The 25,948-nt window shown below is 43.5% G+C and overlaps 1 protein-coding gene across 1 annotated transcript; it reads right to left on the bottom strand.

The window, feature by feature from the left end:
* Positions 1-21,182: 21,182 nt before the first annotated feature.
* Positions 21,183-24,791, bottom strand: FGF6 (fibroblast growth factor 6). Its single transcript, XM_074156419.1, has 3 exons — positions 24,452-24,791; positions 23,425-23,528; positions 21,183-21,359 (listed from the first exon to the last, which is right to left on the bottom strand). Exons 1-3 carry the CDS (start codon positions 24,789-24,791, stop codon positions 21,183-21,185), a joined length of 621 nt encoding a protein of 206 aa, XP_074012520.1.
* Positions 24,792-25,948: the final 1,157 nt, after the last annotated feature.

The following is a 25,948-nucleotide window of genomic DNA, read 5'->3' as shown; positions in this document are numbered from 1 at the left end:
TGCCAAATTCTTCTGTCACACCTGTGTAAATCTAGAGACTTGCGTCAGTGTATTTACACCTGTGTAAATGACAGCAATTTTTAGCCAAAGCGTATAAGGGTCACATCTTAAACTGAGCCGACTGACAAAGCTGTCTTCACTGAGACACAATGTAGGTTCCAGATGTTTTACTGGCCATATCATCTGAAATGCTTTCATTAAAATAAGGAAAGGAGTGTTATCTTTTTTTTCTTTTTTAAAGCAATGTATCTATTTACTGTTGAAATTATCCACCGATATTTTTCACTCTGGTTTTAAAATAAAAATTGGGGGGGGCTGTCGTTTATATTGTTTTTCTTTTGCCCCCTTTCATTAGGCTACTGTGGAAATGCGGGTATGTATACCTCAGAAACAGTTGTAAAAGTTCTCCCGAGAGGCACTTATAGGATACTGTGTCCTCTTGGAATTTTTTTTTTTGTGATTCTTTTGTGAATGCAGTTTTTCTGCCTTCATATTTCATATTCATCACGACGTTTTCCTGTGCTTGCCATTATGCACTGATCTGATCTCTCTCCGGTATCTCAGCTGTAGAGAAATGGTTCTCAGATGTTTGAAAAATTTATTTAAACCCCATTTTAGCACACGCCAGTTGCGCGCAGCTGTTTCATTTTGTTGTACGACAGAGAAGCAAAGACTACTTTCGCATGCTTAAATTGCTTGGCATTTTCGGCAGTTTCCCATAGGGCAGACTATGCTCTGTTCTCCAGACTTCACTGAGTTCTGTTTAAGCTGCTGGGGTGAAGTGAATTTAAGTCTCTTCTTGTGAGGATGATGATGCAAATTTTGCCTTTTCATAGACTTTTTAGGGTTTGTTTTAAACCTATAAATGCCCGCTGCATGTGGGGCTTTTTTAACAGTCCATTTTCCTTTTTATTTTAGGCTTATCCTTTTATTCCTTGTTGGTACGCCACCTACCTTCTCCTACCCCTTCAGCTGTTGATGAAGTAACCAGGAGAACGAAAGCTTCCTTACTTTTTCAGCTCTGTTAGTCTAATAGAAGTGATGGCAATCTTTCTTCTCTTGTATTGTCACGCTCCTGCATCAATAGTGACAATATTTCTGTGACTTTTACCACATACGTTGATATCGCTTTTTTAGATCTCTCTGTTGTCCTGAGCTGTTTGACCAATCGAGCTTTTCTCAGTGAAGAATTAGCTGCAGAGTCTTACAGATTTTGCTCAGTTTAGAGGGAAGAAAAAAATGGAACTGAATTTGAAGACCAAAAAAAATTTCGGCAAACTCAGAACGGCTGTTCCTCTTTAACTGCTACCTTAGTCCAAATGAAGAATTCAGCTAGTGCTAAGTTTTGTTCAAACACGAGAATAGGTTGATTTCTCCTCTGGAGGAGCCTGCACTCTTAAGCAGATAGGAGGGAAGGTGGGTGCCGTGAAAATAGCAGCGTGGGCACGTGTGGGGCTGTAGGCAGGCTGGTGGGGAAGGACCGGGCTGACCTATGCCTTAGGACTGAATGCGGGCATTTCTACGGGCAGGATGGCCACATCGCCACATTTTCTACTTCCCATTGCAGGGATGCTACACAGCCTGTGTCAGGTGCCACGGTGGTGCAGGGCTTTCCTTGGAAGCATCCTGCAAATCCTATACACAGGAAGAACTGAGTTAGGGTCATAGGAGCGACCTGGGGATCTGACTTTCCCCTGTTTTGACTGCTTTGAGTTTCTGCTTTAGGTCATTTTTTGACCAAAACTTACCATTTCAAATCTGCAAACCCCTGATCTTGGCAACTCTATGTCAGCCCTTGTCCAGCTGCTGGCAAAGTAACGCCTTTCTGCAGAGGACTTACAAGGGAAAGTTTTATATAAACGAGTTTAAGTCTCTACAAGTGATTTGCCCTCAGGTACGTTTTGTTACGTAAAGTTACGTTTACCCCTTGAAAGTGCTTTACGCACCATCAAAAATTTGCAAGTTAAAAAAAAAAATAATGAGTTTCCTACTCATTATAACGGGGTTCCCTTCCGGGATTAACCCACGAGTGAAAACGCACGTTGCCTCACAGTGCTGGACTACCTTTCATCACGTAAGAGCATCTGTAGCAGTGTTGCTTAATAAAGCATATTGACTTCTATTTAAACAGGTGTGTGGCTTGTCCTTTTGCAGAACTCTTGTGCCATCTGGTTTTCTGGGATGGCCTCAGGAAGCCTCTTGCTCTCGGCTGTTTCAAAGCCCACAAGGGAGTTTGCATGGACAGACTCGAAACCGCTTCTGCTTTTAGCAGTTTTCTTTGCGCTGCGTCTCTTCAAAGAGGTCAGAGAAATCAGAGGCCTTTCTCTCTCCCTCCTCTGAAAATCACTGTAATAACTGGCTCGGGGACAATCAGCGTTGGAAATGCAAGGGTGGAGTGCCTCTCCAGAAGTTATTCTAGGAATAATGACGCACCAAGTCCATGGTATGTACAGTGGATGCTCTGTGTGTATGTGTGTGCATGAGACTTTGCCACAGACTTCACCCGGTCTTGTTAAACACATCCTGAGTGACCTTATTTGGATGTCCCATTCTTGTCACACTGCCCACGGCTAAAGAAAACATCCTGGCTAGGTTCACCTACGTGAAACAAATGAGGTAAGCACAGCCCACTGGCTCTGGGACCGCAGCATGTACCAGCAGTTTCTGCAGCGTGCTTGCCAAATATATTGTTTTGGGTCTTCTATTTCCACACACACCCCCCCCTCCTCACCCTTCTTCTACACAGTAGACATTTTGGAAATCCATGTCCAATTTCAGAAGCGCTAAGTCACCTGCACAGGCAGCTCAGACCATGAAATTGCTAAAGTAGCTTCCTCAGTGCCTTGCTCTCCGGGATGCGGGATGCACGGTCTCCCTGAGAAATGCCTGTCTTTTCCTCTTGGCACTTTTCTTTCGTGTCCGACAGAAGACTGGCATAAGCCTTCAGCTCAGGTTCACAAGTCCAAAAGGGAGGCCTTTGGAGGCTATAGGCGTTCAAAATTCAAGGCAACAAAGACAGGCAGAAAGAGAAAGCCTTGATATTTCACTGTGTTCTGAGGAGGTAGATAAGAAATCAGACTTCCCTGCCTGTGTATGTCCCAGCCGGGCATTTGTGATGCTGTTTGTGTTGTTTTGCTCGAACTGAAATGAAGGGCCTCATTCCTCCTCCAGCTGAAATCCTTGGCAGAGCTCCCAGCCAAAGCAGAACCAGTCCCTAGAAGGTTGTGTTTTCTGTACAGAGAGTGTTTCTGTCATTTTAAAGGGTCTGAATTTTCTTAGGTATTGTGGAATAGAAAATGGTCACAATTTGTGATGAGAGCTGCTGATACCCTCTATTTCCAAGGAGGCACTTCTAGTTTATTGCAATGGAGCCTCCCAGGTTTGTGGCAACCGTTTCTCTGGGAATGGGAAGCCCCTTTCCCATGTGGGCACCTGCTTCTCCTGCAGCTCAGGTCAGCACCTGGAAACAGCCAGCCCCATAGATCATCTAATAGGCTTGGTGGTAGGTAGCTGAGAGGATGTCCTTGCCCTAGGGTGAGACAAGTAAGAGAAGTTGGTGGGGATCTGAGGGTGGGTCTCAGCATTAGAGTAATTTGGGGAGAAAGTGGTCAAGGTAGGAGGTAGAGGTGTGAAGGGCTACACAAAGAAAGTGAAGGAAGAGGGCATGAAGATGGACCTCTTTTCACTTTTGGCTGTGGTAGCTGCTGGTCTTTGTATATGAGCAAGCTCTGAGGTAATCTTGAGCGATGCAGGCGGTTGAACCAAATGCCCTTTCTCAGTGTCTTGTGGTATCTAGTTGTCCTGATAATCTGTGGCTTAAAATACGTATATATATTTAAAACCACATAATTTCATCTCTTGGCATGCAACTTGTAATTTCATCTGAGGTCCCGTAAGAGTGAGTTTCAAGTTATTTCTGCTCCTACACATGTATCAACTCTCAGGTGTTTTTTCTCCTCAAAACTAGATAGACCAACTCAATCTGAGGTCTCACATGGAGACCTCTGTGTGCTTTCTCTAAGCATTCTTTGACTGTTGCTCTGGCTGCTCAGGTCCCAACCTGAACACCTTGATTCTCTTCAGTCCGTCCTCTATAATAAATAAAATGCACATGCCCAGCAGTAAAAACCTGCAGCACTTGCCCATCCCTTGTTTCACTGCATGACCCTTCTTTCTTCCCGGGATACATCTCCATTGTTTCCTACGTTCGCTAATGTGATATAACCAAATGCTCTTTAACCTGTCAGACCTGAGATCAGAAGGACATTAAACGTGTGTCAAGCGGCTTTTGCCCGGCAGGTTGACCGCAGGTTGGGCCACAGCTCCCAGGGTGGTGGAGCCAGCAGAGGCCACCCGCGGCCAGCAGAACCCTGGCAGGCGTCCCCAGGGGCAAGCAGCAGCTGAACCAGCAGCTGAAGCATCTCGAGAGCTGATGGCACTGAAAGAGTCAATAAGATGTTGCTGCTTCTTTTTCTTTTTCTTTTTCTTTTTCTTTTTCTTTTTCTTTTTCTTTTTCTTTTTCTTTTTCTTTTTCTTTTTCTTTTTCTTTTTCTTTTTCTCTTTTTCTTTTCCTTTTTCTCTTTTTCTTTTCCTTTTTCTTTTTCTCTTTTTCTTTTCCTTTTTCCTTTTCTTTTTCTTTTTCTTTTTCTTTTTCTTTTTCTTTTTCTTTTTCTTTTTCTTTTTCTTTTTCTTTTTCTTTTTCTTTTTCTTTTTCTTTTTCTTTTTCTTTTTCTTTTTCTCTTTTTCTTTTCCTTTTTCTCTTTTTCTTTTCCTTTTTCTTTTTCTCTTTTCCTTTTTCTTTTTCTCTTTTTCTTTTCCTTTTTCCTTTTCTTTTTCTTTTTCTTTTTCTTTTTCTTTTTCTTTTTCTTTTTCTTTTTCTTTTTCTTTTTCTTTTTCTTTTTCTTTTTCTTTTTCTTTTTCTTTTTCTTTTTCTTTTTCTTTTTCTCTTTTTCTTTTCCTTTTTCTCTTTTTCTTTTCCTTTTTCTTTTTCTCTTTTTCTTTTCCTTTTTCCTTTTCTTTTTCTTTTTCTTTTTCTTTTTCTTTTTCTTTTTCTTTTTCTTTTTCTTTTTCTTTTTCTTTTTCTTTTTCTTTTTCTTTTTCTTCTTCTTCTTCTTCTTCTTCTTCTTCTTCTTCTTCTTCTTCTTTCTTTTTTTAACCAGTAACATAACTATAATATCTTCCCTTTTATCTGCAGGGGAGGGGAGCAGAAAGATAAGAAGCAGCCTCTGAAAGACTCCTTTTGGATACACTCTAGTTTAAAGGCTGACGCTCAGCTGTTTGTGAAGCACCCTGCTCACAGCGGCTCTGTTGCCTTTCAATTCAGCTCAATGCTTCTTAGTACTGAAAACAAAGTCAGTATAAATAGAGGTGTGCCATTTGGGAATCCTTCTCCTGTGCCTTTTTTCAGACTCGAAAAAGAATATTTGGGTGCTCAAGGTTGAGGGGAATTGAAATTTCTGGATGCTACTGAAATCGTGTTGCTATGGAACTAGTCAAGGAGTTCTTTTTAATCCTCCACATCAACACGCAAAAAGTAGAGAACTCAGCTTTATAGATATTTCTTTACATGTGTGAACTCCTTGTCTCTTGTGAAAACCTGTGGGGGTCGGTGGTACTTAGGTTGGAGTCTGGTGTTGTCAAATGTAGTTTGCTAGCACAGTAAACTACTCGCAGTCTTTGAAGGACATTTGGTTTCTCAAATGCAATGAGTTAACTCTTGAGAAATGCACACCCTTACACAAGGGGCTAGGAGGGATGGAGATGGCAGCCTTATAAGCAGAAGCAAAAGTTTTAAAAGGCACTTTTTCGTTTGATGATAATTTTCTTATTTTATGTTTCCGAACCTGTTTTGGGGAGGAAAAATTCAGTACGGTATTCAGAACCCTTACGTTTTCAACTTTACAGCAAGATAATGTCTAGGTGGTCTAATCTCACCAGTCTACCACTACAGCTTTGCACTTGAATTTTAGTGATTATGCAAGTTCTAATTTTTTTTTTTTTCTGAAGAAGAGATGACATTTTTTAAATGGACCTCTCTAGCATCAGTTTGGTTTCAGACGTAAAGAAACATGGAACAGCCTTTCAAGATTTAAAAGATACACTGATATTACAAAAGATTTTGACAAACAGATTTGAAATGCAACTATAAAGCATTTCTGAGTAGTGTTTGCAAACCAAACAGAGTGACACTAGGTTAATAAACGGCACTGAAAAAGGGAGGAATTGAAACTAGTAAAGCAAGAGCAGAATACGGAAAGTACTTTTTATCTTGGCCAGAAAAGAAAAAAAAAAGTGAGTGAATTGGTTCCCAGTCATCTCCATGGATAGTGCTTTGTTTCAAACTGTCTGCTCTAACAGCCCTCTGTAATGTATAATTTCTGTACAAAACCTGGACATTAAAGTCCATTAAGAGTGAGAGTAATTATCAGCAATTTAGGGTAAAACATGCTATGGTCACAACTTGAAACAAAGGAAATTTTGGTTGGAGAGAAGTTAAAAATTCTTCCCCTGAGAGTGATGCAGCACTCAAGCAGATGCCCAGAGGGGTTGTAGCCCACAGCCCTGGAGATATTAAAAACTTGAGTGGGCAAGGTCCTGAGTGAGCTGATCCAGCTTGGGAGTTGGCGTTGCTGTTACCTTGCCTTGGACTAGAAACCTCCAGGGGCCCCTTCCCACCTAAATCATTCCTTGGGCATGGTAATGTATGCCACTGCATTTGCTGATGGTTTCCAGTAAATAATAGGGTAGTTTCCCCTTGTTAGATAGAAGATGAGAATGGATTTGTTCTAACCTAGTTTTAAACTTCCTCCAGTCTCTTGGAGTTCATGTTTCTCTCGACTCTGCACACTGGAAGAAGAGATGGAAAGGTTTAGGTTAAAGAAACGAAGAACAGCAAATGCAAAGAGGGAGGTGGGGGAATGCTGTGAAACTGTCAAAAGACAAAATACGCAGATAACCTCATCACCAGCCAAGCGCCCGCTTGCTGTGGGGCGGTAATAGCACAGCATGTGACTGACATGTTACGATTGCTTCAGTACAATTGCATGTGTTGCTCTTCAGCTCTGAGACATATTTTTTAGCGGGATCTCTTTGAACCTAAAACTTGATTCGAGCAACATTTGCTCTATAAGGTCTAAGAGAAATTTTTTAATCTGAAAACCTAAGCCATAAATGAAGAAATCCATGATTGAAGCAAGCATTGCTCTTGTACCCAGTACTTCTAATGCAAGGCAAGTAGAAAGGTTTCCCAAGCTACTGCAAGACTAATAGATGATTCTGGACTCCTTTAGAGTAACATGGAGATTAAACTTTGCAAGGAGCAGGGCAAGATGAGTAACAGTGACTTCATTTTTTCACCTAAAACCGTTAGCTGAGCTTTGCTCAGAAGCTGGGTTGGTTTGTTTGTTGAGGTGTTTCTGGGATGGGGGCACCCAGAGCCCATACACAAGGAATGATTAGATTGGATGGAAATCTGGCAAAGATATGTCTTGAACTCTGCCCCTGATTCAGGTTTGCCGTCACATAATGGCTTTTCAGGCAGATTTACAGCTTCAATATTCCTTCGTGTATTGCGGTGACAATAGTTCTTCGTGTTGCCTTCTTAGCCTGTCACCCTGCTGGCAAGGAGGAGCTTGAGTGACATATTGCACCCTGGATGCACAGGTTCAACCACTGCTGGGACACTGATCCTGCACCTGGAGCCTACTGATCTTTGGTCATTTTCACAGCTGGCAGAAGCTGGTGTCATGCCAGGACAGGTTGGGAAATGCATTCTATTTCAAAGAAGACAAGCAGGCTGTTTTGGACTCTCATCAAACTGCTTGGTTTTCCAAAAACAGGTTTGCTGGCTCACATTTTTTTTTAAAACTTAGTATTACGACCTAACACCTTTTTTTAATTAAAAAAAAAAGTCTTCTTCACTATCCTTTCCATAACCCTGATGGACCTTCCCACCTGCCTGGCCTAATCATGACTATGTCTCTTTGACACTGATGTCGCTTCAAGACCCCTTGCTCCATGGTTCATTCACGCCTCAGTCTCCACTTCTGGGGAAAGAATGGAAACGAATTCATAAACTGAGGTTGTGCAGAACACAAACGTACGTCAGAAATTTCATACAGAAGAGATTTCACAGTCACCCAAGTGGCTCGTGGATCTGTATGTTAATTGTTATAGGGGTGTAGCAAATAGATTCTATTTGATATTATCCTTGTCTTCTTTTGAAACCTGCAAGTTTCTCTTTAAAAACTGTAACACAACGTCTGCAGATTTGCTCAAGGTTTACAGAACATGGCACCCATACGTGTCCCCTTCCCTTTCCCACATTTTCTGTTGCTCTCGTTGTCGCTTTTGCAAAGTGTTGCTTTCTGGTGAGCTGGCAGGGAAGGGATGCAGCTTATCTGTCTAGATTCTGAAATCTGCCCTGTGCTACAATTTGTCCGTCACTGGTATACCCAGTTCTGCTGAGCCAGGTAGTGTGTCTTGTTTAAAGAAGTGTATTCTTTCTCCTGGTGTGCTTGCTTCTAGGCCCTTCGGAATACTGAGGATCCAGATATACAGCCTTAACAAGAAAATGGGTTCATGCATCCATCTTCTGTTGTATTTACACTGCAAGGTGGCAGAAAGCAGGCTGGCTGACTGTTTTATTTGGGGAAAACACTTCGCTTTGTATAAAAGTTCCTATTTCACAACATTGCTGTTAGTCTAGCACTGGGATTTAGTGCTTTTGCATATGGGTTAGCTACATGGTTATGCTGAAGTGCAGAAGCAGCTAACATATTTTCACTAAGGGATTGTGGATCAAACCAGAGGTCTAATTATGATTAGAGATTAGAGACAAATAAGTTGGTTGGGCTACTTGCTGTTTCCATCAGCTCAGCCTGAGATCTGAATGCCTGGGTGCATGGAATCATTGCCAAGAGTCAAAGAAGGGTAAGGATTTGTCATATGGCCACTGCTTTGCGGTAAGGGCTTCTGTTTTGGCTCTGTGGTAAATGTAAGCTAGCTTGCCCCTCACTGGATAACTGAGGAAAAGGTGATGATCTCACTGAATGGCTGGTTATCATAACTACCTTCCTTATGTTTTAGCAGCAAATCTATTGCCTCTTCAAGAGACTGGAAAATTTCTGTTGGCCCTGTGAGCCTTGGGCCCAGATCACAGACAGAGTAACCCCAGGAAAAAAACGGGCTCCAGTCACCTGGAATGACTTAGTGTGGATCAGTTCTCATAACAAATATTTTAGAAAAGAATAGATGCGCTTCTCCAGACAGCCCTGAAACAAATACAATTGCAAACAACTCTGTTGCTTTATACATTATCGCTAATGATTTCTCATTTGACGTAAGTCGGTATGGTCACATTGTCCTTGGAGGAGCTATTCTAGTGCTGCAAGCTCCGGTCCATGAAATCAAAAGCACACAATAAAATTGTGAATTGTAAACAGTTAATTTAGGGGACAGAAATTTAGTCCCAATCAAGGAATTTTGGTCCACACCCTATAACAAAAAATAACCAGCAATAATATGCATGCAGGCAATACGGGATTGAATAATATGTTCACATCTCATGATCCAAGGACACAGCTTGTTCAGCTCATCTGGGCTTATTGGCCCCTTGGATTTTGGCCAAACACTTTTCAGCAGACTGCGGCTTCCAAAACAAACATGCTTTTGGGTTGAGCTGGATGCAGAGCTTGGCTGGAGAGAAAAAAGAAATCTCCGCTTGTGGCTGCATACTTGGTTGTTTGTTTTCAGGATTTTTTTCCAGTGACAGCTGTTTCATCAGCCAGGATTGGTCACTGCAGTTAACTGTAATTCCAGTTTACATTATATATATTAAACCTAGAGATTACCACACTGTTTGTCTTAGCCTCGGTCTCTCCCTCAGTTACCCAACAGCTGGAAGAGGTTCTTACTTCCTCCTTCACTCTTGCGTTCTGACAAGGAAACCAAATGTCCTCTTGGCTTCTGCTGAGTCATTTGTGATTCCAAACGTGAGGTGCAAGAGCTTGCGGTCGGGTCGTTTTTTCAAGGAACAAAGTCATCTGTAGTTAAACACCTGGGATCTAATTGTGTCCTCCATCGCTTAAACTGATGCAGAGCAGGGTGGCTGCAGTAAATGCCAAAAGTAAATCCAACCAAACAGAATGCAAAAGAGATTTGGGGCTGTTTATTTCCTTTTGTGGGTATATCTTAAGTTATACGGCCAATACTGACTGACCGGCACCCTGAAGTCACCGAGACACCTTTAGATCGTGACCTGCAAACGGCTGTCAAAGATGCTGAATATCCTCTGCTTTCCTTAGCAACAGTGGGAATGGAACTGAGCACTGCGGAGCTCTGTAGGGACCGGATTGTTTCACAACAGTTTAATTTGTTTGCAAATCACTTTATGAAATCCAGACAACAACCTCACCCCATTGTCATGCTCTTACACAAAACTGTCTTAAATGAATGTCTGGCAGTTCCCTTGAGAGGCTGGAGGGGGAATCCCCAGGTTATAGACTCTCTGCCTTTGCCACTCCTTACCCTCTGAGACTCCTCAGTGTAAGAAAGACTATCAATGCGACCATAAAAAACCAACACAATGGCACATTGGGTTGCATTAGCAAAAGCACTGCCAACAGATCGAAGGAAGTGTTTATTTCCCTTTTGTGAGGCCACATCTGATGCTGCGTCTAGTTTTGAGCTCCACGTTGCAATGTTGAGTGATGTTGACAAGCTGGAGGAGGTTCAGAGAAGAGGCACTGGGATGTGTGCGGACTGCAGCGCACGATGTACAAGGAGACGCTGTTGGCGCGGGGTTTGTTCAGCCTGGAGAAGACAAGGAGGGGGGAAATCCAGCTGGAGCTTCACTACATGAAAGGCAACATAGAGAAGATAGAAGTGAAAAATACATTGCTGAGGTATATGTCCACTCCCCGTTTATCAGAGGTGTCCCAATCCAGTACATATGGCTAACTTGGCTTTATACGCGGTTGGTTTTGCAGCATTCCCTGCACACAAGACACAGGGCAGAGGCAGAGGGCATTGCCCACGGTCACATAGGAAGCCTGTGGCAGAGCAGAGGACTGAGCCTGTGGGTCCCAAATGCTTGTCCGGCACCCTGTAAACTGTCCCTTGCTGCCTCTCCAATTACAGACCCCCAGTGTGAACCGTTTCCCAGAGGTGCCTTTCTCCTCCAGTTCCAGAATCGGAAAGATTGTACAGAATTGTGAACATTGATGCTAATCTCTCTCTAATACTGCCAGTTCAGAGAAACGTGTTGATCAAGGGAATGGAGCACCTCTCTTAGGAGGAAAGGCTGAGAGACCTGGGTCTGTTTAGGCTGGAGGAGAGAAGACCGAGAGGGGACCTCATCAGTGCTTATAAATATCTCAAGTGCGGGCGTCAAGAGGATGGGGCCAGACTCTTTTCAGTGGTGCCCAGCGACAGGACAAGGGGCAACGGACACAAACCGGAATACAGGAAATTCCATCTCAACATGAGGAAAGCTTCACTTTGAGGGTGACAGAGCACTGGAAGAGGCTGCCCAGGGAGGTGGTGGAGTCTCCTTCTCTGGAGATATTCAAGACCCGCCTGGACATGTTCCTGTCCAACCTGCTCTAGAGGTGGACCTGCTTTGGTGGGGGGGGTTGGACTAGATGATCTCCAGGACCAACCCCTACCATTCTGTGATTCTGTGATTCAGCTCTAGAGTTCTGGTGATGTCTCTCAATCCAGGAGGTCCCAGGTGAGGCTGGTCAGGGACATCAGGGCCAATTAAGGCCAAGCTTAAGGGCTTTTCACTGCGGGGATGCCAGAACATGGGGGAAGGCTGGTCTCTTGGGAGGGCTTGTAGGGCCAAGGCCCTGCATGACCAGAGAGCATCTCCCTGGTGCTCACCTCAGGGCTCGGGAAGCTCTGAGCTGGCCCTCAAGGAGCAGCGTGGGGGGATCCTGTGGCCCACGGCTCTCCTGCTATGGCTGGCAGGAACCTGGTTGGGCCTGGTTGGCCTCCCTAGGCCGTGGGGCACTTGGGCAGGCAGGCACACAGCTCAGCAAGGGGGGCTATGGCAGCATGGCCACTGTTCGGATAGTGCCTGCTCTGCGGCGCATTCTTTTTCATAGAATCATTCAGGTTGGAAAAGACCCTTGGGATCATCGAGTCCAACCATCAACCCTACTGTACAAAGTTCTCCCCTACACCATATCCCCCAACACCACATCTAAGCGACTCTTAAACTCATCCAAGGATGGTGACTCAACCACCTCCCTGGGCAGCCTGTTCCAGTGTCTGAATAGGCTGTCAGATGGTTTTCTTCATAGTCATAGGAATTAGAAAAAAAGTCTTATACTTTCATTTGTGGTTTTTTTGCCTGTTATTTTGCCTGTCTTCCCTTTTTTCCTTTCGTTTTTTTTTTTTCCTTTCGTTTTGTTTTTTTTTTTCCCCTTTGCATTCTCCAGTCCCATCTCCCTGGATGTTTTTTTTTCTGGGGCATCTCCTTTTCTCTCTTTCCAAAAAGAAATGCTGCTTGAGCTTACCCTGCTTCATTGCTGCTGACCCTGCCTGTGCTGTTAAAAAGCTCTGATGTCCCTACTTGGCTCTGTCCTGATCCAGGCTGGTTGAGACAATACTGGGCCCTGGAGGTACCTTTGGTCGTGGCTGTTGGCCTGGCCGTCTGCATCCCAACCCCTTCTCCCATTCCTAGGATCAGCTTTGGGATCCTGCGCAGAAATTCTCAGGGGCTGGACTGGAGGCTTAAATTAAATACACTGGTCAAGCCTGAACCTGCTTCCTACCTTCCTTATAGCAGCATAAATGTTAGGTGACATTTATGTACATCAATGTCCAGGCTGGCCCTTTGGTCTCAGGCTGTGTCAGCCTGTTACTTCCCTGTAGATTCACTCTTAAAAGAAAGAAAAATGCATTAACACTAAGATGTCTCACTTATTGCTTAAGCTAGAGAGAATTTTTTTCTTTTCCTACAACACAGAAAATAATGACTTGAAACAACATAGAAAATAAAACTTGATATCTTCTGCCACAAACTTTCTTGATCTAAAAGACATGGGTGAAAACTGCTGAAAAGCAAAATGTTTTCAGTTATCCCTTTTCTGATGTACTCCTTTGCGTGTTCGAAGGAAAGTAAACAACTTATCTGAAAGTCAGGGTTTTTTCTGAAGTGAATTGGAAGCTTATTTTTTCCTTTGAGGAAAGTGCCGGCTACATTTTTTCATGGAACTCTAGAACAGTAACTGCTGCTCTGCTAGAAAAACTGCTTAGCTCACTAGTTGAGGGAGAAGCGGCTATTTGTATGATGCTCTAGATTTTGCTGGTGAACTAAATCACTGTTCAGTAGATTTCTTAACAATACGCTTGTTTCTAAGTGTGTGAGTGACCCCTCCTGTGGTGGTGGTTTTTTTTTTTTCCTTCTGATTTCTTTTCGAGTTATGGTTTCTGCAGGTGGCACACTGCCCCCTGGCAGCCAGAGAGCACCAACATCTCCCCCCAGGCTCCTGCTCCCGCAAAGACCACCTCTGGTAATCGATGAATTGGAGGCGGTATCAGTTGTGGTCACTTATGGTGCCACAGCACTATTTGTAATAACGCGCTCAGTGAAGTAACAGGGGACAAAAAGGGATTTCTTAACATCCTTTAAAATTGCCGTCTTCAGTATAATTTGGAAAAGGCTTCTACTTTTCCTTCTTTCTGCTTTTCCACTCAAGGTGCTTCAGTATTTTTTTATAATAGTATATTTATAAAATATATATATATAAAGTATATTATATATATTATTATATATATTTTTTTATATATATATATAAAAAGTATATAATAAAATAGTATATTTTCCACTCAAGGTGCACAGTATTTCCTGCCCTAGGTGTCACAAGGAACGGCAGGGGGATTCAACAAGCCTTGTCGTTTTATGTCCTTTAGGGTGTGCTGTGTGGCGCTGCCTTTGATGTGTAGGCTCAGGCTTTATGTGTGAGCCTGAGAAGAGCCTGTGTGCCAAGAACCTTGGCAAATCTTCAGGTTGGGAAATTTGGAGTACAACCAAAGTAGTTTTCATGATCAATTTACCTGCCTGGTGTTAGGAAAAGCTGCTCATCAAGATGATACCTGAATTCCAAATACTGTGTTGTGAGGCTCCCCGGTTAAAATCGTGACTTTCCTGTATAAGGGTGCAACAGATACTAACGCAGGGAGGGACCTGAAGCCTAAATCAGATCACAGCCATGAGGTGGTAGCCTCCTTTTCCCCTTGTGCCCAGGCCTATGGCATCTGACCCATGTTTGGTCTCTGACATCTTAACTGCTAAAAAACAAAATAGCCACCAGAGGGCAATAATAATAACAGCCAATTAGGAAAAAAAAAAAAAAAAGTGCAGTAATCAGCCTCAGGAGGTCAGGCTCTTTCTACCTGTCTCTGGCATCATAAGCATTAGGTGGCTTTCTGATTTTGAACAGCGCTGCTGCTGCTCATTTCCCTGAAAGTGGTCTGGAGCTGCACTGAAGCCACGCAATTCTTGTACCTGTGTTTCCCCCTGGATCTCGTGTACCTACAACTAAGGTATTCTTGCAGCCCTGAGCTGTCAAAAAGCCTTTTTTTTTTTTTTTTTTTTCTTCTTCAGGGGACTGAATCCTTCGGGTGACTTCTGCAGTCATTTGTGTTGGTGGGAGTTAGTTCCAGTAGGAAAGCCGGTTTCTGCTCGGTGCACAGGCCAGATGTGGCTTTGTGTGAAGGCCTGACAGGAAGATGCTGTCACCTCTTAGACTGTCTTCCAGCAAAGCATGAGCTACGCCGGTGACCCCTTTGAGACATTTGTCTGTGATTGGGTACCCCTTTTGAGTTGCTATATGGAGTTCCACCCAGAGTTTAACGAATCACGAGGCTACCACAGGGCTGCTGGAGGAGGTGGATAGAGGGGATTCTTCCTGATGCACCCTCCCCTATCTTTGAGGTTGGTCCTGCACTGAGCTGGAGGTTGGACTCAAGCCCTCCAGCAGTCCCTTCCAGTCTAAATATTTCTGATTCCATGACCAGGATGTTCCCAGGGCAACACCTATTTATCCCTTAGCTTTCTTTGAGTACGAAGGGTTTCCTGCTCTTTCATGCGTATTTACATTTATATTTATTTATTTAATCGATTTTGCTGCCATTGCTGAGCAGTTTTTGCTGGCTTCAGGAGGGTGTAGCGCTGCCTGCTTTCACCTGCGCTGCCCGCACCGGAACCTCCAGCCAGCTCAGGGCTGGCAGGTCTATCAGGAGCGATTGACAACCCGGGCTTACCGAGCTAATGAAAACAGCACCTGCTGCCTCATATAGATGGTGGGTCATCAGAGAAGCCAGAGCCTGAGTAAGTGAACAGATTACGGTTCCCTGCCAATGGCTTCAGGCCAGGGGACACAGAGGGCAACGTGACTTGGGGGAGGGGGGAAGAGGAGGGACATGCTGGGATACTCCTCTGCTCTGTTCTGGGTGCAGGGAGACACTTTTCAGAGGAGGTCCCCTTTTAATCCATTTGATTAATTTCTTTTTAAATTCCATTTTCCCTTGTCTATTAAGGCTTCTCCTCCCCTGAGAAGCATCCCACAGCTTTACAGCCTTGGGAACGGAGCCTAGGGTGAGCAGCAGAGACCTTGCTGAGCCAGGAACCCAAGTCAAAGTGGTCTGAGGAGAAGGATGGGGTCACTGTGGCGCAGCTGTATCTGTACAAACAGGTACACCATTAAGTTTCAAATGACCTGGGAGGAAACAGAAAATGATGTAAACCGAGCAAAGTTCAGCCAAAATTTTTTCCTGCTGTTAATAGAGGTGCGGGGCTTAGTCACCATCTCTTCTGCCCAAATTCCCCGAAGATTTTTCATGCCCTGAGCTGAGAGCACGGAGCGGGAAGGGAGCATGGGAACCATCTGCGCTTCTCAGGGCACCTGGGCGCTTGCCTCGGTGTGTCTGGCCAGCATCACCTTTCAAAGGGCACGCTGCAATACAGGGAGCAGAAGCTAGCCTGTGACTTGAGGGGGTGTTCCTGTGGGCTGGCCGCATGTAGCCTTTTCCTAGCCTCTGCAGCTGACTCCTTACCAGGTCATTTATGTTTCTGTTTTGCTGGAGCTAGGTTTAGCTGGTTTGCATCAGCTGCCGGTTTGTCCTGTTGTTTCCAGTCATTGCGTGTGGGCTGTGTATCTTCTGTTCCCACTTCTGCCCACAGCGACCAGCCTTCAGAGCTGTAAACAAGGCACTTCTACAGCAGACAGAAAGATTGCTTAACCCGCCAGTGAAGCGTAGTCCTCTCCCAGGTGAAACGTGGCACGTAAGCAAAGCAATAAGACAACAAGAACGAATGACAACTTGCAAGCAAAGGGAGTTATTACGGGGGAGCCTAGACAGCCAAAACACAAATGCAGGGAATGGCATTTAGCCAGCATGGTGATGCTGATGATGTTCTTAAGCTCCTGAGATGGGCCACCAGCAATCAGAGCTTTGGAGACTTGTCCACCCTGCGATACCACGCTGGTATGCATTAAACAGCTCACTTGAACCAAAAAAACCAGGGGCAGATTCCCAGCTCTTGGCTTCTAATACCTTAGTTCGTGTCCTCGGACTGGGGGATGTCTGTAATCATTCAACTGACTGAAGGACTGACTGAATGACGACTTGGGAGTGGAGGAAGGGAGAACAAAACTTAATAAATAGCTGAAATTTAGAGTGTTTCCAAAATACCCAACTTTGAGGCATAGTGAGGCAAAAGCTTTCAGAGATGGCTGCAGGAAGTTGCCCTCCCAAGTTGGTCCCAGGCAAGAAGAAAATGCCATTTTAAAAAAGAGCCTTTCTTATTTAATGAATTAAGGGATATCCGTGGGCAGCTACACACTGAAGAGGACGAGCAGCACCAGAACCTCCCAAGGTAAAAAGCATTGGAATTTCGACAGGTGACTATGACGGCTCATCTTTAACCATATTGCACTTTTATCTTCCTTCTCTTCTGTGAAACTCACAGATTCTCTACAACAAGCACGACTCTCTCGTGACTTCCCAGGCAAGAAGTCTGAAGAACACAAAAGTCTACCACAATTTTAAGCGTACCAATGCGTCCTCTGGTTCTAGAGGTGAATAAAAAGTCTCTGTGTGTGTAGAGTTGATATAGCAGCTCTGAAGCAAGGGAGAAAGCAAATGTTAAGAGTGATTTGGAGTCAAAACACTACCAAAAATGTATAAAAGTTTATTTTATGAATACATTAAACTATTGTGCACAGCACTTACATATAAAAATAGAAGCAATTTCACAAACAATTGATTGGACAGTTTTGTGTTTCTTGCAAATTTACAGTCTCAATTGTGAGTCCATATTGAGTCAGAATATGAGGTATATTTTAGTGAAAAAAAAAAAAGTGAGAACTTTGGCACCATTTTACTGTGCAAAATAAAATCTTGGAATCGAAATACTTAGTGAGGTATAAAAAAATTACTCTGCTTTTCCATTGTGTGTGTCTGCATCTCTGCATGTTTGGGGAAAATTCGATTATTTGAAAGCATTATTTAATTCCAGTCAAGACTTTTTTCTAACAGAGGTGGATTAGGTCTTAAATTGTTATGAGATTTGCCTATGGAAGAAGAAACCTTGAAAATAAATATCAACTCCACGGGAGAATCCCATGTGCAAAATATGGGCAAGACAGGCTAGTGTGGGGCATCCACAGCAATGCTTGTAGCCCATTTCATGAGATACACTTCAAAAGTGACCACTTCAAGAACTGTCAATAATAAGATCCTAATTTGGCCCTGATTTGGGAAACTTCTTTACTTTCGTGAGTTTTCTTTACGTAGTCACATACCTATGGAACTATTCTTTTGAATAAAGTTTTGCTTGAGAGTTTGCCAGACTTGGCCCATAATCTCTCCATAGTCTCCGTATCATGTATATTCAGTCTACAAATGGTTTTGGTTTTGGTTTGGTGGGTTTTTTTTCCCTCTGTGCCAGCTCAACAAATTTATCCTGAGGTGTGTAAAATGAGTAGTGGTCTTCCTCAGTCCTCCTTCTCCCATGCGGGTGATAACAGCCTGAGAAGTAGGAGGTGGAATTCAGCTAATCGAGCATGAGGCAGAACAGGATCGGGCCAATTCCCAGGCAAGTTGTGTAACTTCTTGAACACTGCCACAGTTCATTCTGCTACCGTGAGTTGCCCCTGGGCTGCTCGCACATCCGCAGCAATGTGTCAACACGTGCCGTAACTCCTCTCTTGAATATAGCCATGCATTGGCTTAAGAGGCACGTCTGTCAAAGTACTGTATCCAACTAGTCTGAAACTCCACAAAGGTGCGGCGCTTCACTGGTTGTGCTGGAGGGGTTTCTTGCCAGAAGCTATGGCTCCTGGCAATGGCATCTTTCAATGTCACTTCTGAAGACGACATCATTCACTCAACGTGTGAATCGGGACTCCTGGCACGCGGAGACCTTTTTCGATTTCAGCCTTGACTTCAGCGTTGAGCTGGCTGATGTTGATGTGTAATACAGAAAAAGCAGTGGTATGAAGAGTAACTCAGCAGAGTGACTGGTGGGGCTTTCCATACGCCCACCAGAACTGCATCCCCAGGGGTCTGCGGTTCTTAAGAACAAGCTCAGCCCAGCTGGCTGCATCCAAACAGACTCCTTGTGACCTGGTCTACGATTTGTTCTTGCTGTTGACCAGCATGTGCAAAATGGAATCAAGGAGTCTGATTCTCACCTTTTATGCCAGCTATCCCATTATTTACCAGTACTGGCAACAATAAATTACTCTAGACTGGACTGGTTTAGGAGGGAACAGACTTCATCCCGTCCTAAGGACACTGGTTTAAGCTGTAATCAGAAACAAACTTGTGTGTCAGCATTCAAACTATGATTTCTTCTACGTCCATGTACTCTTCCATCCTTCTTCAAACTTTTTTCCGAAGACAATTAGGAATATAACGCAAGTATATGGGTTGCCAGCTAATGTATTTCAGCACAGCTGTAGTCTTCCTATCTGTACCTCTAGGGACTCTAGGTCGACGTAACTGTCTGATATCCTCCAAACTTTTCTCTGACCCACTCAAAACATCCTGCTTTTTCTCTTAAAATGCACATTTTTCCAAAGCAAACTGCTGCACACATTGTGGATGAACAAAGTGTGCCAACTGGGCTTCTCTTTGTGTACTGCAAGGCCAGCAAATGAAGACTAGCTCCTTTCCCTTGCCATATCCAAAGTGTCCTGTTCGTGTACTGTAAGCAGTATTCCACTCTTTTTTTCCTCTTCGTTTACACTGTGATCACCACTTACATTTGAGCAAAATAAATTCAAGTATAAATCACACAAAAGCAGCTGGAAAACTGTGTCTTGTTCACAAAACAGTTGTCTTGAACATTTTTCAGAAAGCGTGGCTGTAGATACATTGTTGTAGGAGGGCTCTTTGGGCCAAATCTTCTGCAGCTATAAAATAATGGTCTTACTAAGCTGGTTTACTCCAACTGATGATCTGGCCCTGACAGTGTTTCTCATGCATGTCAGAAGGCTCAAGTTCATCATGAATAGACACCCCCTGCAAATAGAATGGCATGTCAAGGCTGGACATAGTCACATTTTGGCTGGACGTGGGAGATTATCTTGCACTCAGATGTTCACTTCTGCAGCAGCATGGTCCATCTATGCTGAAAATGCTCATGCTCTGACATTGCATTGAATCTAGTTTCAAATTTAGGAGCACGCCGTCAATGCAGGAATCCCAAGGCTTCTGGTAACTGACATTTATAGTGACTATTGACTTAGGGCCTCTTAAAATACTCTTTCAAAGGCACAGAAAATGTAGCTTCATTGGTGATCTGGAAAAAGGTTGTCAGAATAGTTAGGCAAGGTTATGCACTATTTGTATGGCTTCTAGGAGAGTATTTCATACAGCTTGCTGTGTTGTCTTTGAAACTGATGCTTTGCAAGTGACAGAAATTGGAATTATGGCACAAATTCCTCTGCTCCAACCCAGGAAGTCACACTTGTATAACCTCCTTCTTCCTCTATCCTTCATACCTCAGTGAGGTATGACAGAGAAGAACCAAATATACTTAAAGCAGTAGATAGAAGAGAATTCAAATTTTAAAAAAAAAAAAAAAAAAAGAGAGGTTTTCTAAAATAACCCTTTGCTGGAAGCTTTCATGGATTTCTTAAATTCTATAAAATGCATCCTGCAGAGCACTTCTAGTTCTTAGAGATTAACAAGGTTCAGCCTAAGTGAAATACAGTGCCTTTAAGTAGCTATACTCGTTTAGGTGTGTATACATGAAACAGCACCTGGACATCTGGACACTGGGATGATTGATTTATGTAATTACATAGATACACACTCACACATCCCATGTCTATATATATACACGTGTATTTATATTAAAGATGTACACGTCTATATTTGAGGTGGGTCTAAACTAAGCTCAAAAAATGCCAAGGGGGAGGCATTCAAAATCCTCAGCTCCAAATATATTTTGTATTTGGGACCCGTCTGTGATTTATCCTGTGGTCTTTCCGAAGGGAAACAGATTGTAGGTCTTCATTTTGCCAACACGTCCGTGTGAGGAGACCCTGGAGAATCCCTTCAGAGACAGAGAGTCTCTGGGGGTGTACAGTTTGCATGTGTAGAAACACTTGTGGAATTGGCACCCTAATGATCAAAATAGATTGAGGACTTCACGAGACAGGACACTGTAGAAGAGGAGGTGCAGGCAGATATTCAGATGGAGTGAACTGCTTGAAGCTCTGGTGAAGCAAAGTCATCTGATGATTTGGCCCATGATACCTAAACAGCTCATTATGAAAGGTTATTATCTGAGGTAATTAATATTAATTAGTAAATAACCTGTGATTGATTAGATTGTTATCCACAGCCGTTCTGTATCTTCGAAATATTTTTTTTCCTTTAGTCTCCAGCTTGCATTTTTCTCTGTTCAGCACCAAAGGAGGCACACAGCCGTGTAAAAATCATACAGAGTAAAAGAGAAGCAGCATCATATGACATATGCTATGTGAAGAATCTAGTACAAATATTTTTATCCGAATATACACATACATATATATATATATATATATATATTTTTTTTTTTTCAATGAACAGTATAAATACTTTACCTGGGAGGTTATTCCCATGTGCAAAATGAAACAGTTTTTTTCCTGGGATTTAATCTTCTGCTTTGCTCGTGTTCATATTCTGGGTAAAAAGTGGGTCACTGTCATAGCAGGAGAAACCTTGTTTCCTCTCTTCACTCTTCCATGTTTGCTGAGCGCTACGTATGCACCACAGTAAGCATTTGATTCATATGCGTTGTAGTTATTGGGCAGCAAGATTTCTTTGAATTTGCACTCATCTTGGAAAACAGCCTAAAGAAGAGGAAGGGGGCGGGGGGGGGGAAGAACAAAGCAGTACAATAAATATTTCACAGAGGCTCAAGTCATTTTTCTTTCTAGCGTTTTTACAGGAGGGCTTGTTGCAGTGTGCAACAGGTGGTGCTGGGGTGATCGCATCCAACAATAAATCTCCCTCCTCAGTGCTAATTTGGTGTCAGATGAACCCAGATACCACCTGTCCAGATAATGGACTGTGTACTTCCTCTGACAGATCAAGTTAATTCATCATAAATCATGGGTTTCTTCATTTTATTTGCAAGCAGTAATTTGTGCCAGAAACACGCACTTTTGCCCGAATGGCGTAGCTTCATTTCACACCTCTCCTCTGCAAGAGGTCCTGTAACTTATAGGAGAATGATATGCTGGCCATCAAAATCTTCAGTTTTTTTAAAAACAACCACGTCCAGGGAGAACTGTTTGCTTGAATAAGGCGTTTGAATAAGACCTCAGGTTAGCACTAAATCTTGTCTTTTATTAAATCATTAGTTACATCTAACCTGTAGTGAGATATGCAGCAGGTTCTAAGCTGGGAAAACAGTTTTATTTTGCTTCATGTTGCAACACGTAAATCCAAGGAGAGGGAGCTATCTGGGAGAGGAGGTGCAAGCACAAAGAGGAGACAACGCGGAGCACGGAGGAAATTAAAAGAGAAAGCAGAGTAATTCCCTGACATCAAATGTCTGGCACACGAGACCCCACCAGTGCTGTTCTCTTTGGACATCTTTGTAATAACACCATTCAAAGCTTGTAAGAGTTTAACCTAGGGCACTACATTGTGCAAGAGAAAATGCACGTCTCTTACAGCTTTTAAAAATGTCTTTGAAAATAAGTGACCGAATTGAAACTGGGGAAAAAAAAAATCAAAGGGAGCTCTGAAGCTGCTCATTTCTTTAGAAAGACCTAGTCAAGCCAAGCACTTGGGCTTGTGGCATTTTTTGGGTGCTTGAAATAAGACATGAACCTTAAAATGTCCCACTCATTATCTGTGTGAGAAGGAATCTGTCAGAATAGTAACCGCTACGAGTCCTTCACAACATTCGGTATATTATTAAGCAACTGAAATGCTTTGTTGAAATTACAGCTGTTTCAAAGGAAATTACTTTATTGTTTCTTGACAAAAAGATGAATGCAATCAGTACCATTCATTACTGTGAGATGGACTGCTTTTGCCTATTTGCCTATTGCCTAGAGCCAGCCTTTTTCAAACGCGCTTCCTAACGAGCGCTTTTTCTACTGAATGTTGAGACTGGAGACGCCTTGCTCAGGCCTCAGAGGTTAAATCGCGTTTAGGCAGCATAGCTAGCACTTTCTAGATGAGGATGATGGTGTTGATGTTTCAGTATGACTTGCATACCATTGTTAATAGCTTTTTTTTTTTTTTTTTTTTTTTTTTTCACCTTTTGGGACTGGTCTCACAAAACTGGTCCTTAAAATAACCCCAGGCACATATGTTGACTTTGTAGGGTAGACGTCCTATTTATTCATCATGGCGTGGCTGTTTTTGGTAGGGGGAGGCGTGCGGTCATGATTTTACTCATGGCAGCTAGCGTGGATAACTCTAATTGTACCTCTCCTACACACACCTGTAAGCACACACACGCGATCACGGAGACACACACACGCTCATGGACGTACACCAGCATTGCACCTCGTAGGGTTTTCCCCAGAGCACACGCTTTTGCTTTACGTACAACGCAATGCAAAAGGACATGGACAGGGTTCAGTCTCACTAGGATGTGTTTGCAGCGCTGAGCCCTTAGGAGAAGCTATCTGATTAAGCCGCACCATTTGTAGAATACATTAATTTCCCTAGGGTGGTCCCTGTACTATCTTACCGGAAAACTTTAAAATAAGAGACCTCTGATAGCCATGCTGCTTGCTGCACTAAATAACACTGATGACAGTGGGTTGGGCAGGCTCCCTGTAAATGAAACGCTGCTTTCTTTGGTTGCAATCAGAGATTTCCAGCATGAAAAAATAACCAAAACCTTTGCAGCCTTTGCTTAAGCCTTGAAAATCTATTTGCATTTGTACTCACTGTTCCATATAGCTTCCCCTTGCTGTTCATTGCGATGAAGAGAGCGCTTTTCACACCAAACAGGCTAACAACACCTCTCTCTACAGTGGATATTTCAAAGAGACCTAAAAAATGAGGAGTTCAGTAGAAGCGTTATCACAGAATTCATAGCTAATCAAAGGCAATTCAGATATAATTGATTTATTTTAAAACATTCATGAACTTCTTATATTTTCTCCATTAAAATTATCTCCCTAGTCCAGCATAATAAGAACACACAGAGAAGATCTTGGTTTTTACTACGTTCCATAGGATTTTAAAATAATTATTCTGGAATCATAGTCACACGTTGTATAATCTTTTTTGCTCTGTCAAACTCTTTTGATCTGTCAAACTCTTGGCCTTTCTAATAAGTAAATTATTTTTATCTAATATGCTATAATTACAGAGTGTTTGTTATTCAGCTCTAGAGCAGTGTGGCTTGCATTTTGAAGCCCCCTCCATGATATCTTGGCTGCAAAAGACTTTAGCACCCACCAATTACAGGAAATTCAAATCCCTAGGGCTAATGCTTTTCTTTCAATCTTACAGTTACAGAACAGCACCCGTAAGAACAAGCAAACCAGCAACATCAAACCCCCTTCCATGACTGAGTGTCCCAAAAGTTCTAGTCGGCTAGGACTCAAAAATCACGCCTTGGCACTCTGAGCTGAGTGACAACCTCCCAAACTCAAAAGGCAAATGAGAAGGGGAGGGGTGAGAAAATGCAGCAGAGAGAGAGTTTTCAACCTGGTTTGTCTTTTCTCATCTCTGCGGTAAAGCCGTAAGGAGTAAAAATAAATTGCATCTAAATTAGTCTAAGCATTTGTGACATGTTTCAGCCTGGAGGGTTCCAACGTTTATTGATCCCAGAGACTTTTAAAAGGCAACAGATGTAGCACAGATTAATAATATCAAGTAATAACATTTGCATTCTATGAAGGGTAATTACTAGAGTTCACAGCAATTAAGTGACATCTATTCTATTTCATTTCTGGATGCAACTCACTGTATTGGTTTTCATTGTGAACTCCGCTTATCCTTCCGTCTGGGAGGATTTGAAGGTGGAACCCGATGCCCACGTTGCAGTAAAGCCTCCGCTGCCTCTTGATTCCTAGCAAATAGTCACTCTCCCAGTTCACATCTGACTTCTCCCCTGACATCCCAGCAATGGACCTGGACAACAGAGATTGCCATCCTCTTTCCAGCAATGTGCCATTAGTTCTGCTTACAACTGGATGCGCTGAAGCAATCCCAGCTAGAAAACCCAGGAGAACAAAAGCAGGCAACGTCCGGTGAACGCTGGCTTCGCAGGACATAGTGATGAGAAGTCTTTGTGCAGTGGCCATCCGGTTCATCTCCTGGGCACGTGGTCAGAATTAATGACCCTAAAAATACCGCCCTTCTTGTTTTTCTCCCTTCAGCATGGTGGCAGAGGCTTATTTTTGGAAAGCAAATAGAGATTGCTGACATGAAACTAAAGCCCGATAGCAGTTGGGTTGGGAGCAGAGACAGGCCAGCAGGACTCAAACTGGTGGGGACCATGTTTTGTAGATCCTGCTCTCCGGTGGGCAGCCCCGGTTATATTTGATTGACCCATCTTTATAGTGCAGAGGCTGTCCCTCCCCACATCATCACTCTGACATCAACAGCTTGCCAAAGGTAAGCCTGCCACGGCTGTAACACTAACCTGCCGTCCTCCCAGGCTGGCTGAGGTTTGATGAATGCTGTCACCCAAGACCGGAGGCAGGAGTGGGGTTTCATTGGCTGGTGAATGCAAGGGAGTTAAATCGGTCGGGCAGTCGGAGGCCCCACAGGCGGCTTCCTTATTTAGAGAAGAAGGTGTAAAAACAGTCGTGGACCTCATCAGCCAGCAATGAAAACTTTGCGGTCACTTCCTTGGTGGCACGGTCGCTGGGTGTACCTCAGGGCAGCTCAATATCTGGGGAGAATTGGCTTGAAGCGACCATTGCTCTTTTTTGTACATACCTAGCAAATCCAAGGCACCTCTTACCGTAGCGGCCCGGGCGCTAACAACCTGTCTGCACCTCTGAAAGGAGTGCTCCTGGCTTGGTTTAAAACAGAGGTGAGCCGTGCTAAAGGGAGAGGAAGCCCCGGGGCTTGCTCCTACTGGTTTTGTGCAAACACATCTCTGCTGCTTGCAGCAGCGGTTCGGCTGAGCAGGACGTGCAGGGTGGAACGTTGATCTTGCAGTTACACGGGGCTGGGGACGTGGGCACGTTCTTAAGCGTTCATGTTTTTCACATTGATATACTTCCAAATGATCCCAGATACCTGGGGAGAACGCGTCCCTCCCACAGTGATCCCTGCTCTTTCAGGAGACTGGTCTTTTGAACACTCTTGCTGGGGTGCCATTGTGTTTGTGTTTGCAAGACAAAGGCTTAGGTAATGAATTAAAGAAGGGGGAAAGGGAAATGGCCACACCTCCCTACCGATTTCACTGTCTTTTTTCCTCCAGCCCAGATGCTCTTTTCTTGTGCGATAG

The sequence above is a fragment of the Numenius arquata genome, chromosome 1 (genome assembly GCF_964106895.1).
Source record: "Numenius arquata chromosome 1, bNumArq3.hap1.1, whole genome shotgun sequence".
Classification (NCBI taxonomy): domain Eukaryota; kingdom Metazoa; phylum Chordata; class Aves; order Charadriiformes; family Scolopacidae; genus Numenius; species Numenius arquata.
Note: the sequence above shows the minus strand (reverse complement) of the source record. Positions and strands in the feature narration are given on the sequence as shown.

What these genes read in the sequence shown, in the direction of transcription:
- FGF6 (XM_074156419.1), bottom strand. Translation starts at nt 24,791, where the DNA reads ATGGCCACTGCACAAAGACTTCTCATCACTATGTCCTGCGAAGCCAGC. An exon ending in TCACAATGAAAACCAATACA is followed by an intron (nt 23,529 to 24,451) that starts GTGAGTTGCATC and finishes CTCATTTTTTAG; the next exon opens with GTCTCTTTGAAATATCCACT. An exon ending in AGGGGAAGCTATATGGAACA is followed by an intron (nt 21,360 to 23,424) that starts GTGAGTACAAAT and finishes CCTCTTCTTTAG; the next exon opens with GCTGTTTTCCAAGATGAGTG.